A 16,314-nucleotide genomic window follows, 5' to 3' on the forward strand; every position below is an offset into this window, starting at 1 on the left:
ACTTATGTCACTCACTAAATTTTGCAAGCATTAGTCAATAGTATAAAAAGCATAGATAAACTACCATATTTACAAAAACCCAGAGTCACATGTTCCTTCAAAAAAGCGGCTTAGACGCGGAGCAACTAGGCCCATGAGCCACAACTACTGAGCCTGAGCGTCTGGAGCCTGTGCTCCGCAACAAGAAAGGCCGCGATAGTGAGAGGCCCGCGCACCGCGATGAAGAGTGGCCCCTGCTTGCCGCAACTAGAGAAAGCCCTTCCACAGAAGCGAAGACCCAACACAGCCAAAAATAAATAAATAAATAAATATTTTTTTTTTTTTAAAAGCGGCTTAGATTAAAATCAAAGAAACTATAAACATTTTAAACTTCAAACACATCTTCCACACCCCTCTGTAAAAAAAAAGCCCAGGGCTTCCCTGGTGGCACAGTGGTTGAGAGTCTGCCTGCCAATGCAGGGGACACGGGTTCGGGCCCTGGTCTGGGAAGATCCCACATGCCCGGAGCAACTGGGCCCGTGAGCCACAACTACTGAGCCTGCGCATCTGGAGCCTGTGCTCCACAACGAGAGAGGCCGCAACAGTGAGAGGCCCGCGACCGCGATGAAGACTGGCCCCCGCTCGCCGCAACCAGGGAAAGCCCTCACACAGAAACGAAGACCCAACACAGCCAAAAATAAATAAATAAATAAATAAATAAATTTAAGAACAGTTTTAAAAAAAAAAAAAAGCCCAATATAGCCACTAATATCACACATTTCAATCATTTCCCTCTAAAAAGTATAATATGGAAAGAATTTTTATTTAAATTCTGGAATGGCAGGTAGTAGTTTGAATAATGGAAGCTACTAGGCAAATATTCTTCAAGTAGTTCATAAAACTAGATTTCCTATTTCTTTAGCACTTCTTTCTCATTAATAGACATTGCAACATAGCTTGAGGTAAAACCAAAACTTATGACATCAAATGAACGTACCTTTGAGTTTTTGCAAATGTATAAAGGGTATTTTTGAAAGGTTTTCTTAACAAGCAAGCAAACAAAAAAAAGGTTAGAAAAAAACAGTAATTACTCTTTTGCTGATTTCAAATAATATATTACCTCCACACACATATAAACTCTCTGATTATTTTAGGGAGTACTTTTCTTATAAACCAAAGTACCAACCAAAGAAATGAAATTGAGAAAGCAAATATCTGACCTAGAAATTACCCAACATGTTTTCCATAATCTATGCAGAACCGAAGTTATGCACCATCTTTAGCCAAACCAAGTACACATCTTTCTGATTGGAAAGTTTTTTTCCTGAATCAGGGAGAAAGCAAATTTACTCATAGCCTAGATAGCCCAGTTTAGTATGGTTAACGCCATAAGATTCTAGAAGCAGAGAGCCTGGGTTGGAATCCCTCCTCTACCATGTACTAAGTATATCTTAAGTTACTCAACCTATAAAGCCCTTAGGACAGTGCCTGGTACAGAATAAGCACTCAGTAGATGCAGGGTGGCAGCAAACCTCTAGATCTCTGCAACTTGGCATCGGTTGGGAGACTGTCAGAAATTCAAACTCTCAGGTCCAATTCCAGACTTACAGAGCCAGAACCTACAATTTTATCATGATCCCTTTATGATTTGGATGCAAATTAAAATTTGAAAAGAACATCTAGAAAGCATTTTTACATTATATTCTGAGGTATTACCTATAATAATTAATTTTTTAAAGAACCACTCCATTGCTCTTCTGAAGTTACATTTATTTTTAGCAAAAGGCAAAGTATTATTTGGGATAAAAATTCCTCCGTTAGTGATTTTTTACCATACCTCTGTATTCAAAGAGAGACCCAACTAAAGCCCAAGGTTATAGAGGACTGCCATCTAGTGGTAGTTCATTCTGATGCACATACCAAATAAACTCCCTCTGCCTATCAGTACTCTAAACACATTTGTTTAAAATGCTGCTAGGTTTTCTTTTTGCTTAATTCCTTTCTTGAAGACTACTGACACGATTACCCAACTTAATAATTCCACAAGAAGACATCTTAAATACAGAGGAAGGTAGAAGACAAAAATTTTTCAATTTCCTTTTTTAAACTCAGATAAAAAATTTAAAAAAAAAACCTCAGATCAAGTGATCAAGCCTAGGGAAGTTTTCAGATTAAAAGACTGACCCGCTCTCTCCTGTAAAGGTGCACATCAGACACACACTAGCAGCATCAGGCTTAGAAAATAGGCTTTCTTTTGAAATGTGCATTTCTTGGGGTGACTTCTACTTTCTTCTTCCTAAGTTCTGTACTTTTTACAGTATATTTATATAGTTTGCAGGGGTGCTTTTTTGAGAAAAAAAGTATTTTGTAACCTTCTGACTCAATAACTCCACTTCTATATTCTATCCTAGGAAAATAATAAGAAACATGGGCAAAGATTTATATTCAAAGACGTTCATTTCAGCAAACCAAACTTAATCTCAACAGCTTCATAATAACCCACTGAATCTATGCATCAAAACTTACTTAATCATTCTCCTCTGTTACTCATTTAGATCACTTCTAATTTTTCTATATTACAAATAAATATATGTATATACAAAAGGAAGGAAGGGAGGACAAAGACGAAGGAAATAAATATATGTCAATTTGATATGACTTTTTCACATTTTGGATCACTTCCAATATACATTCCCGTAAACCACATATCAGCATTCAAGAACATTTTCACAGTTCTTAACAGCCAACCTGCTTTGTAATAGTACTGTAAAATTTTACATGGCCACAAGCCATGTAGGATGTACAGACTGTACTATCACCACTCTAGCAGCAAGTTTTATCCCATGGATAATTTTTTAACAGTTTTACAATTAAGATATAATTTACTTACCACCCCTTAAAAGTATACAACTCAGTAGTTTTCAGTGTATTTATAGAGCTGTGCAACCATCACCATAATCTAATTTGAGTTCATTTTCATCATCCCAAAAAGAACCCTTGTAACCACTAGCAGTAACTCCCCATTCCCCATGCCAATCCCCCAAAAAGGCTAATTTTTACTACCTTACCACCCCACTACTTTTTCATGTTTTCTTTTAGATACCTCAATGATATTATGCAAGTGTTTCAAACCCATGAAACGAATAATTGCTTCTGCTACTCGGATATCTCTCTGTTTCAAATTGGGAAATATCCTGCTTAACCATAGGAAAGTAAGATACCTTATAATCACCTCTTGTTTTTTCAGAAGGTACTTTTTAAATGTAAGGCATAATTTAAGAACTAAGAGAAGATATATAAGTACAAAGTTACCTATTCTTTCCAAAACTAGTAGCAACTCTAATTACTTTGAAAGTCCATTACTGAATATAGCAAAAATGTCACACAAAAGCAAGGAATTTCTTTTTTATTTAATTTATTTAAAACTTTATTTTAATTGGGTTAACTTGATCTGGTAATAAAACTAAAAGTACAGTGCAATCAATGTAAGATAACATTTGACATGTGATCTAAAGAATTGTCTTGTTAAAAATAGGGCTTCCCTGGTGGCACAGTGGCTGGGAATCTGCCTGCTAATGCAGGGGACAGAGGTTCGAGCCCTGGTCCAGGAAGATCCCACATGCCTCGGAGCAACTAAGCCCGTGCGCCACAGCTACTGAGCCTGCGCTCTAGAGCCCGTGAGCCACAACTACTGAGCCCACGAGCCACAACTGCTGAAGCCCGCACGCCTAGAGCCCGTGCTCCACAGCAGGAGAGGCCACTGCAATGAAAAGCCTGCGTACCGCGGCAAAGAGTGGCCCCTGCTCGCCGCAACAAGAGAAAGCCTGTGCACAGCAACAAAGACCCAACACAGCCAAAAATAAATAAAATAAAAAATAAATAAATTTTAAAATAAGTAAATGTCTTGATACTACCAAAAAATAAAAACTTACTTTCATTTAGCCAAAGCACTTTTTCCTCATATAATAATTTTTTTTACTCCAGATGTATGGAATTTAGCCATTTTTCTTTTGGGGATTTAGTAGGGGAAAGAACATGGAAAATAGTTAATTAAACAGGGGAGACCTAGGTCCCCCGATCATATCAGACATTTTTTTAAAGAACAGTGGAAATCAGTTCTAACAGCTGAAGTTGGGAGGGGACACCTCACAGAAGTTAGCCTCTCATCAAATTTTAGCTTTTTCTTTCCTCTCTTCATTTCACTCTAGACATCTCCCATATTCTTCAAATAATCCAAACATTCCTGTTACTCAAGGTAAGCAATACTGCAATCCAGCCAAGTGTTTTGTCTCATATCACTTTAATTACACAAAATGTTTATTTTTACATTACCACCCAAAATATTCTTGCCTTTACCTCTATATATGAAAAAAGTGAGTTCACATGAATGAAGGATGCTTCCAAAATAAAGACACTTTTTGTGTCACTAAAGCAAAATCTAACACAGGTAGCCTACTTTTTATTAACACAACAGTTAAACAATAAACTCATAAAAACTTGAGCCCAAAGAGAGCTATATTATAAAATCCCTAGTTACATGTTCATCAGGTGCCCCCCCACACACACACACACACAATCACACAGGTGTCGACACCTGGCTTCCTATCCTCATTTCAGCACTAGCAGCTCCTCTATCGTCCTGTCACAGTGAAGTGAGAGGAGTTGGATTGTAAATTATTCTCCCACACCAACAGCAACAGTATACACAAGCAAGCACCAAGCCCTGGTAACTCAGAAGCTCTGGAACTACGGTGGCAGCCCTTGCGCTAATTAGAAAGAGATACCACCAGGGTGGGAGGAACCCAGCCTCACTGAGCCAGTACTTCGCAAAGGTAATGCCTTTGTGAAATTTAGGAAAGGCACCCTTCCTCTGGGGATGTTTATTCCAGGCCAGAGCACATGGCTTGATGAGCAGGATCAGGTCTGCATTTCAGTCTCCACGTGCCCCTGGTCCAGGTGCCCTGGTTTAGAAACAATCTGCACAACCCTGTACAGTGGCCCTGGAGGTGGATTGGGTGGAGACAGGGGTCTACAGCTTCACCCTGCCTATACCCTGCCTAAGTAGAGCAGGGACCCCCATCAACGAAAAGATCAACCCCTTCTTCCACTGAGAGAGGCAGGGACACAGTTCCACCACAGAAAAGCTCAATTTCAGTCAGCTCATTTATAAAAGACAAAATGTAAAGAAAAGACAGTTTTAGAAATGTCTGTGTAGACCACATAAAAGTGCTGGTTATATGAAAATCAAACACATTCAATGTTTAAAGTTTTCTTTTTTTATTACTTTGCCCAAGTATTTGAATATAAAGGTTTCAATAAAATATGTTTAACTCTCTCTAAGATTCATACCACATAATTCTCCATTTTTATACGGCCAAATATTCTGGCCCTTACAATAGCACACTCATGATTAAATGCAAATTACCTTTTACACCACCAAATGATCCATAAGTCATATTGCAGGCTGTTCTCTGAAGATTATGTTCATACATCAATTTGATCTGATATTGGGTCCCATGTTCCACATTACCCAAGCTTCCTAAAAAGAAAAAAATAAAAAGACTGCTTTGTATTTGTTTACATTAAAATATATTAATATCTTCTCATCCTCTTACCAATTCCAAGTAATTCAATTTCAGTGAAATTTAAAATGGCAAAGCACTAAAGCATATGTATTATGAACAATTAGCATACTGATGACACAGAATGCCAGCACAGTTAAAACAATTTAAGTCTCGGCTAGATTATACCAATAGATGAAATACTACCCTGGGTGACATTTTGTTATCTATGTCCTTTATGTCTGAGTAAAGTGTAATTATTTAAGTAACAACAAAATCCTCCAATTTCAGTTCTGAAATAAATGAGGTTAAGTTCCCTGCATTTATAACAATGATAGACCAAAGACATGAATCAAAGTGTCTAAGAAAAAAATTCCCCACACTTTCAAGCAATTCAATTTTCTGTCCCAACTCTCAAAATATTCAAGCCCCTAATATATTATGTTCTAATTTAATAGAGAGATCTAAAGCTTCTCTCAGCAAGTAAATAGCAATATGTTTTCTTTGAAGTCTGCCAAGAAGAATCTCCTTCAAAACAAAGAAAAATACTTTCCCTGCATTTAATAGATCATATGTGCTACAATCACTTTGTAGTTCATTCCAAATGAGAAAAGATTCTTTATCCGCATTTTACTCTCTAGTTGTTAGGCTTTCTAGAGTATATACAGTTAGAGCTATATCCTAGTGATCAGGCAAGAACATTATGATTAAAAGAGGTGTTAGAAAGAAAAATGATTCCAAATGTAACATTTTCCATTAAGAAGCATCTTTGTCATTCGTTCAAAAATGCAAAAGTTAAAAGAAAAACTTAAAATATCACAAAGCAAATGAAATAGTCCCAAACTGGATAATATTAGATGATTAAAACAATCTAAATATAGGGGCTTCCCTGGTGGCACAGTGGTTAAGAATCTGCCTGCCAATGCAAGGGACACAGGTTCGAGCCCTGGCCTGTGAAGATCCCACATGCCGCGGAGCAACGAACCCGTGTGCCACAACTACTGAGCCTGTGCTCTAGAGCCCACAAGCCACAACTACTGAGCCCATGTGCCACAACTACTGAAGAAAGCCTGCGTGCAGTAACAAAGACCCAACACAGCCAAAAATAAAAAAGTAATAATAATAAATAAGTAAATTTATTTTTAAAAAATCTAAATATATGTTTGTGTGTATGTATGTATATACATATTTATACATGTGCATTTACTTGTTTGTTTTTTGTCCAGAAGGATTCACCAGTGTACACTGAGGTTGTAAGAACAGAAGTATTTCTACTTCCACTTTACAACTGAGGCACCTTAAGTTTAAAAAAGAATTCAATAAATTTCCCCCAAAATCACATAGCTGATAAGGGACACAGTACTCAAACTAGGTCTTCAGAGCCAGCACTATATATCCTGGTACCTGGTTGTCCATCATTTAACAACTTTCAGGGAACCTGGTAAGCCAATGACAATTTCCAAAATTGAAAAAAAAAAGCAGCATCAAAAATATGTTATTTCCTGGGGAGGGATGAATTGGGAGTTTGGGGTTAGCAGATGCAAACTATTATATATAGAATGGATAAACAACAAGGTCCTACTGTATAGCACAGGGAACTATACTCAATATCCTGTGATAAACCATAATGGAAAAGAATATAAAAAAGAATGTGTGTGTGTGTATATATATATCTATATATAGATATATATAGATATATAGATAACTGAATCACTTTGCTGTACAGCAGAAATTAACACAACATTGTAAATCAACTATACTTCAATATAATATATATATGTTATTTTCACCTCCACCTTTCTCTCCCTGGCTTTCTCTTCCTCATTTGGAAGGTGGAGGGTTGAAAGAGAAAAACTAACAGGCAAGGATTTCTTGGAGGAGAACCACTTCTACTCAGATCTATGCCCCTGAAAATGCTAACAACTCACATACCAATAGAGTAAAAAAACAAAGAGAAAGACTCAAATTTGCCAGCTAACCCTGACAGGAGATTGAAAGTTTTCTGGAACCTAAATGGTAGTAAAATCTGTAAGGTCCAGAGAAACTGGTGGTAATCACAACCATACCAGCCACACGGGCAAAAACAAAAAACAAAAACTCTAAAAACATAACTCACAGCATTGACCTAAGGACAGTTCTAGCCTCTAAGAAACCAGGAAAAAAAAAGATCCAAGAAACTTTTGGTTTGTCCCTACAGAAATTCCAAATTTCATTCTGCACCTAAAACCAGATGGACCCCTCCGAGTAAGGAATGCACTTACGCATGCCTGCTAGCCAAAAGGCCAGTGAACACAAGGGTCAGCAGTCAATATTTAAACAAACTTGCATGAAATGACATTAGGATTTATGTCTTGAAAAAGCTGCAAATGCATTGGTAAGTTTTTAAATTTCAGGTGACAGCACTTTAAAATGTATTAGTGCACCTATGGAGAACAAAAGACAATTTATCTTCCTTCAATACTAACTTGGAATAAAGGTAGTACCTGAAAATCTAAAAATTCTGATCACTTGTTTTCTAGAGAAGCATTGATGACATAAGATTAAAATTACTTACATAGGTTTTGTCCTTGAATATACAGACTGAATACAGTAAATGTATATCTATAATAATAGTCTATATATAGCTAAAGTTAATGTAAAGTTTCATCAATTAGATAGTAAATGGATATCAGAACATTTATGCTGATGGTCTTATTTAAACAAGACCTAATTTAAACAAAATAATTCTCTGGACAATCAAAGGTCACCTTGAAAACAGGTTTTGGTGTAATTTTACATAACTGCTGAGAAATCTAATGATGTTAAATGAAATAAAAGCCATTACAGAGTAAGCTAAAAGGTTCATTGTATTAAATAATCAAATTAGGTTATATAACCCTGTCAAAAGTAAAGAGACATCCTTTTGCCCTCTCACGGCAAATATTAAAATTCTATAAATATGTCAAATGCTTAGTAAGTACAAAATTTTTGGAAAAGAATATTTAAAAGAACATAATCAGTATGGCTTAAGCTCACACATCTGTAACCATTTACTCAGAAACTGCAGCCCATCAGGAAGGAATCTGAGATGCCATGTGATGCTTTTCCTTTACCAGAGTATAAGATGGGCAAAGTTCAGGTCAGCAAGACCCTGCTGTTTTTCTGTATTAAGCCTGCATTTAATGACATATCACCCCCCCCAAAAAAAAGTCAGCACACTAGCCTCTGATTATTAAGAGTTGTTTGCTATATCCAGGAGGTCTCCTCTAATTTGCCTCAAATATTTTTTAGGAGCACATTAGCGCATAAAAGAAAACAAAAAACATTTGGGGAGGGGGCCGTCAGGGTTAAGGATGTCAAGTTCAGCTAACACTTTTCATCTGCTGACACCAGTGGTTTCACTTAAACTAGAAAGTGTTTATGCTTCCCCTGTTACAGTAAAAGCTAGGTAAAAGTTCAGTCTGGTACCTCAAGAAACATATTCAAGAGAACAAAAACATTAACTTCTCTGCTTCTCAATTTAAGCCAAGCCAGGAAAAATATACAAATTGTCAGGCTATGAATATCATAGGAAGCTGAAGAAATGAGAGACAGAGAAGGAAAATGAGGTGGAGTGTAAGGGAATGTAGTTTGGACAACTCCTCATCCCCAGAGAATACAAAGCTTGTAAATGAATAGAAAGAATAAAAGAGCAATAAAATCGCCATTCCCGTGACAAATAACTTTCATTATCAACACTAATTTGAAGGAGGATACCAATGTCCCATAAACAAGTTGTGACCAAACATGACAGTTTCTTTCACTAGCCTTTTTTGATAAACACACATTTCATCCCTAGTCTATGCCCTACACCCCAGTGAAACTCTAGAGACTTCTGGCTTTCTGAGCCATCATTCAAACGGGACCAGGGAAGGCCAAGAGTCTAACCTAATTTCTAGATTTTAGGATGTGTCCCTCTCCTGCCCTCTGAGAGCTCCCAGAGCCTCTAGAAGGGACCAGTACCCCAAAAGCAGTATTCAAGAGTTACTGTGGGCAAGTTCTCCTCCTCCATACCTGTTAATAAAATATCACTTGAAGTTAACAGGCTTATGATGGAAAACAGAGGAACAACTACATTCCTGCAATAAAGTAGCCTATATCATACCTTCTCCATTTACTCTGGAACACTAAATATCTGCCCTACCACTAGGAGGAGCAACATCTTTTACCATGAAACCAATAAGAGTATTTAGCAATGACAGTAAGAGGTAGTTTACCAGGCCTCTGATATAAATAGAATGGAAATGGAAAAGAAAATGATAGTGGTAACAGAGAAGGAAAAGAAGAAAGAAAATAACATACAGAGAGTAATAAATAGCCACTACCAATTGCCTCAGCATTACCTAGAAATAAGTTCATTCATTCATTCAACAAGTATGCCTACCACACACCGTATATCAAGGCTGCCTTCAAAATCTAATAGATCTTTGCCCCAAAAAGAGATGGCCTAAGAATATCCAGCTCTGGAACTTCCCTGGTGGTGCACTGGTTGGGAATCCACCTGCCAATGCAGGGGACATGGGTTCGAGCCCTGGTTGGGGAGGATCTCACATGCTGCAGAGCAACTAAGCCCGTGTGCCACAACTACTGAGGCTGCGCTCTAGAGCCCGCGAGCCACAACTACTGAGCCCATGCACCACAACTACTGAAGCCCCTGCATAGAGCCTGTGCTCCGCAACAAGAGAAGCCACAATGGGAATCCACGCACCGCAACGAAGAGCAGCCCCTGCTCACCACAACTAGAGAAAGCCCGCGCACGGCAACGAAGACCCAAAGCAGCCAAAAATAAAATAAATAAATTTATTTTAAAAAAACAATCCAGCTCAGTGACAGTAAATATGAATCATGACTCAAATTGAAAGCAAAATACAAAGAAAGCCCAAATCAAGAAAATGAATGTGAGACATCCAAATCCTAGAAGCTAACATTTACAGCAAATTCCGAAAGAGAGTATCTTTTGTATAAGCAATAGGTCCACAGACACTCAGCTTTATTGTATCCGTTAAAAGATTCCCCCATATTGCACGTCATAAAAATAACTGTCAACTCGGACTAAAATTTATCTAATAACTGAAACAAAATTTGTAAGTTACCTTTTCATATTTAATAAGGGCCAAAATGCTGAAACCAAAACGCAGTTAACTTTCATACTTGTACCCACAGAACCATGTCAGAGAATGAAACCTAATTAAGTCTCAAATAAATGCCTTGAGGTCTGGTTGAGTGAAGACAACCAAAAGCCAAGAAATTGGAACTGTAAAGAGAAATACTCGAGGTTCACCAAAGAAAATGTACTTTAAACCACCATGACTCAGCATCTAATGAATTTTGCTGTTGCTGTTGAACATTTCTTAAGACTCAAGTGTCCTAAATACCCAGAATTGGCCTCTATTAGTCATAGGCAATCCTGCACACAATTCCTCAGAGGAAGGAGATTCCAAGGAACCCTCTACAGTGATAGAAATTTAAGTATGCATGGAAATAGCAGACCAAGAAAATGTAATAGCCTTTGTACCTGAAAGAATAAATGAACAATGGGAAAATGCTAAGCAAGATAAGAAAACCTTCAACTGAGTGAATATTAACTATTCTTACATAATATTAAGAAGTCCAGATTTTAGTACAAATTCTACATTAGAAAAAAATGTTTCTTACCTGAGACAGAGTAGACACACAGTTTTCTAGAATGCAACACAGCCAAATGAAGCATTTCAGTACCTCTGAAAAACAGGGAAAGTTTTAAAAGTTTAAATACTAGTTTCAGATGTAACCCAAAAAAATGACAAAATGATTTTAAAAAGAGATTTTAACCATAACCTATCATGAGTGAACTAAATAATTCACTAGATAACATTCAAAGCTGAAAAATAAATTGGACAACAAGCAACCAGTTTGGTAATACCAGAGGCCCAAGGACTCTGCCTCAAGGAGCTGCCTTCACATTGAAGCCAAGGGAGTCTCCCAGCAAAAGTCATATCAGAGGCGCCTTCATGAGTGCTCTCCCACAATAAGGAGATCCACATGGTACTTCCCTGGCAGTTCAGTGGTTAAGACTTCGCGTTTCCATTGCAGTGGGTGCGGGTACGATCCCTGGTTAGGGAACTAAGATCCCGCAAGCCGCAGGGTGTGTGTGGAGGGGGAGACCCACGTTCTGGTCCTGGCTTGAGCAAGTCACTTACACTCTCTAAGACTATTTCCCCTTTTGGAAAATAAGAGGTTTAAATTAAATGAAATAAAAATCATGTGAAAGCACCTTGTAAAATATAAAGCACTACAGAATGCTAATCATCATTGGCAAAAGGCATATATCACATGGAGGTCTGAAATTATACTAAAGGTATTGAAAATATTTCAGTTTGGTCTAAATCTCAAATAGAAATAAACGGCCATTGCCACCACTACACTTCCCAGCCCCTATCAAGTGGTTTCCAGAGACAAGGCACAATCTAGAAATCCCAACTTCAAAGTCTTCAAGGGTCAAGTCAGAAGGTGTAAGTGAATAAAGGGTGTAAATGGCTGTGATCAATTGGAGACTAGGGCCAGACTAAAGGAGGCAACGACTACTCAGCTCTGGGCTTGTGGCCAGATCTCCACATTTTTTTCAAGAAAAGCCAGAAAGCAGGGATTTTATGTGAAAATTTCTCATTCCTAAATGTTGGCAATTCTTTTAAATTTAAAACTAATCTGCAAGCAGGCCTCTGATGTTCGACCTCTGATGCAGACTCTGTTCTAAACTGAAAGGACTATAGTTGAAGTCTGAAGGCCTGGACTGGGGTCTTGACTCTGCACTTTGATATTTCTGTGATCATTTAATCTTTCAGAGTGTGAGTTTGTCATTTATCAAATAAGAATTATATTAGATAATACCTGCAAAACATTGTTACAGTGAATATATAAATACTCACCAACTCACTCTACTACCAGAAAATGAAAATATACACAACTATCACATAATCAAGACCGCCTTCAAAGATTTTTATATGTACCCTGTAACACTCAAAACAATCTTTCCATCATGCACAGGAAAAGAACATGATGTCATGGAAAGACAGTAAAGAATGGAGTCAGACAGACCTGGGCCTGAATGCTGGCTGTGTAACCTAAAGCTCTGAGCTCTAGCCGGTTTCCTTATCTCTAAACGCAGATCACATCTTACAGATAAGATTAATGAGATAGTACTAGTCAATTAATACTAGTACAGTATCATTAATGCTCACCTCCTCCCTTCCAACAAGTGATCACATAGGTGAAAACCACACTACTGTGTAGAATGATTGTGACAGCATTCCACTTTTTTAAAAAATGAAAAGGTAAAAATGCTTCTTAGAGGCAAGAATTCTTTTGTCTCCTTACTTTATAAATCCATCATATTTAATATGTGCTAGGTACACAATGGGCACCTAATCATCATCAGCTTTGAGATGGAGTAGATATTTACCAGCCATGTGAATCATAACATCCTGATCCAGCCTGTCACAGGGCATAAAAGTCCCATCTCATGTCCTGGCCTACAGCATCCACGAAGCAGCTTCCCAACAGAATGAATCGTGTTACCAGAAGAGGGTTAATGCTCGGGAGCAGTCTTTCAGGTTTTTCTAGTAGGAGTCAGGGCCCTGAACAAGTGGAACCTGGGGCCAATAAATCACGATGTGCAACTGGAGTGAGCCAAAATCCAGAGCTCAGGGCACTCCCAGACTTAAGACAGCAAAAGGGCGCTCAAAAAGAAAAGGTACGGGAAAACAAGGCCACCTCTGTCTACATAACACTTCACAATAGATACTTTTATAAATGATTAAGAAATACAGGCTTAATTTTAAGAAAATGCATGTATGAAAATAAGATAAAATCAGCAATATCATCAGTAAATAAAAAGCAGATATATTACACAAAATGCAAAATAATAAACGGTGTTCTAAAATAAATAAGGTTTAAAAATAAAGTACTTTGAACCAAAGACTTACTTTGTGGGGTGAGCTGGCTTCCTTTAAGAAACTAAGGACCTCTCTACCCCAAATAAGTAATTCGTTTCAAAGCTTCAAAGTTATGCACCAAATCACATAACTGCTATGATGTCTAATTTTTTTAAACAAACAATTAGTTTGTTTAAAACTGGACAATTAGTGCTTTAAGTGGTGAATACTTTCTATTTCTTTGTCTGGTTATTTTTCAAAAGCTTATCTCTTTTCCTTTAAGCTTCTGACACATCAGGCATCTTAGGTCTGTTACTATAAAAAAGTCCTAAATTATTCTATCTTAAATGTACAGGTTTCCAAATTTTAAAATGTTCAGTACATGAGGACCACCTAGGTGACAATATACAGGAAATATATTTAATTCATAGATAGTCTTTTTTTTTTTTTTTTTAAGCATCCACAAAAGTGACATGGTAAGGGATTGACATACTACAAGTATTAAGATAAAACACCAGAATTGGTGGGCTGTACTTACGAAACAAACTTTCCTACTTCCACTTGCAGTATTGGATCTCGTAGATGCACTTCTAGAAGCAAATCTTCAGCTTGCGCTCCATCTCCTGTTTTTACAGGATGAGGATTAAAGATCCTTAGGTATCCCATAAAGCTACCCACAATTACTTTATCTGTAAAGAGATTTTTTTAAAGATATAGAAAGAAACAAACATTAGCAACAAAAATTTTTTGGAAATAAAATTTCCAGTGTCTAAAAGAGAAATCTAAAAATTAAAAGAATCCAGTTTTGCTTCATATGCAAAAACCAATCTGCCAATAGAATATGTAATTAAAGTGAACTTATCTTAATAACACATAGCTTTTCAAAAATAGCTTTACATCACCAATATTCAAATGTACTAACATATTACATTTTTCTTAAAGCCTTGATTTGGGGTCGTAGCCATAATTAACACAGTCAAAGCAAGCCCTTTTAAGAAAGGACCAGTATCAGGTTGTAAGCTGATTTCGTTATAGAGTGTCAACTCTATACCTGGTTTTGGCTGTTGAAACACCGTATTAACTCAGTGTAAAAACACTGAGGCCTCATTAGACAGAGTGCTCTGATTTACAATTTCTAGTCTTGGTACAAAGGAGGAAATAGTAGGATAGGTATTATGGGTTGAATTGTGTCCCCCAAAAAGATATGTTGAAGTCCTAACCCCCGGTACCTGTGACTTTATTTGGAAATAGGGTCTTTGCAGATGTAATCAAGTTACGATGAGGTCACACTCAATTAGGTAAGTGATAGGACTCAATTAGTATCCTTATAAGAAGAGAAAACAGAGACAGGGGTGGGGAGAGGAGAATGCCACGTGAAGACATAGAGACAAGCAAGGAGAAGATGATCATGTGACAATGGAGGCAGAGATTGGAGTGATACATCTACAAGCCAAAGAATGCCTGGTACTATCAGAAACTGAAAGAGGCAAAGAAGGATCCTAGAGGCTTCAGAGGTAGCATAGTCCTGCCAACACCTTGATTTTGGACTTCTAGTCTCCAGAACTGTGACAGAATAAATTTGTTGTTTTATGCCAGCCAATTTGTGGTACTTTGTTATGGCAATCCTAGGAAACTAATACTTTGGGTTGTTTGAAATCCCTGGATTAGTAGAATACATTGACTTTTTTCTATCAGCTTAAAAGAAGGAGTTCTACACACTTATTTATTGAGAGTTTATTAGGTGCCAGGCAATGGTCTAAGTAGCTTATATATACTAACTGATTAAATCCTCATAATAACCCTATGAGAGAGGTACTATCCTAGGAATTTCAATCCTGAATAGAGACACACATGTCATTAACAATCTGGTGATACTATTCAAAATAGCCAAGACATGGAAACAACCTAAATGTTCATCAACAGATGAATGGATAAAGAAGATGTGGTACATATATACAATGGACTACTATTTAGCCATAAAAAAGAATGGATTAATGCCATCTGCAGCAACATGGATGGACCTAGAGATTATCATACTAAGTGAAGACAAATAACCATATGATATCACTGATATGTGGAATATAAAATAGGACACAAATTGTACTTATTTACAAAACAAACAGACTTATGGTTGCCAAGGGGGAGGAGGAATGGGGGAGGGTTGAATTGGGAGTTTAGGACTAGCAGATGCAAACTATTATATATAGAATGGATAAACAACAAGGTCCTGCTCTATAGTACAGGGAACAGTATTCAATACCCTGTGATAAACCATAATGGAAAAGAATATGAAAAAGAATGTATATATATATATATATATATACACACACACATACACACACATATATACATATATATATAGCTGAATCACTTTGCTGTACAGCAGAAATTAACACAACATTGTAAATCAACTATACTTCAATTAAAAAAAAAATGAATCTGGTGCTGGGTGATCTGATGGCAGCCTCAGAGGTCTACAAGGTCTCTGGAAACATACTGGTTCCTGTCTCTGACTAAGGCTTGGCCAAATGAACTCTTCCTGCATTCAGGAGAGCTATGTCACTCTCATTCCAATCTCTCTTTTATTTGCATTTATCATAATTGTTTCCTGTCACTTTGTGGCAAAAAAATAAAATAAGATGTTAATTGATATACAGATTAGCACCAGTGAATAAACTACAGACACCAATTCCTGCAGGGATATTTGGAAATTGGTTGTTGAGCTAAGTTGGGGCACAAAGCATTAAGACTCCTGTTCATATTCTAGGTGGGGTTAAATAGCATTGTACACAGTGACAGAACAGTTAATCAAGTTAACACCTCCAAGCATCTGGAACACTGTGCCC

The 16,314-nt window shown here is 37.2% G+C and overlaps 1 protein-coding gene across 11 annotated transcripts in view; it reads right to left on the bottom strand.

The window, feature by feature from the left end:
* Positions 1–16,314, bottom strand: part of BBS9 (Bardet-Biedl syndrome 9) — a 461,337-nt gene that overhangs the window by 429,495 nt on the left and 15,528 nt on the right. For all 11 annotated transcript variants that reach the window (XM_036863487.1, XM_036863483.1, XM_036863488.1 and 8 more), the window contains exons 6-8: positions 14,007–14,157; positions 11,214–11,278; positions 5,405–5,518 (exon numbers count right to left, since the gene is read on the bottom strand). In XM_036863487.1, coding sequence (XP_036719382.1) covers positions 5,405–5,518; positions 11,214–11,278; positions 14,007–14,157 — 330 coding nt within the window. The remainder of the gene's footprint in view (positions 1–5,404; positions 5,519–11,213; positions 11,279–14,006; positions 14,158–16,314) is intronic.

Source organism: Balaenoptera musculus, chromosome 9 (assembly GCF_009873245.2).
Source record: "Balaenoptera musculus isolate JJ_BM4_2016_0621 chromosome 9, mBalMus1.pri.v3, whole genome shotgun sequence".
Taxonomy (NCBI): Eukaryota; Metazoa; Chordata; class Mammalia; order Artiodactyla; family Balaenopteridae; genus Balaenoptera; species Balaenoptera musculus.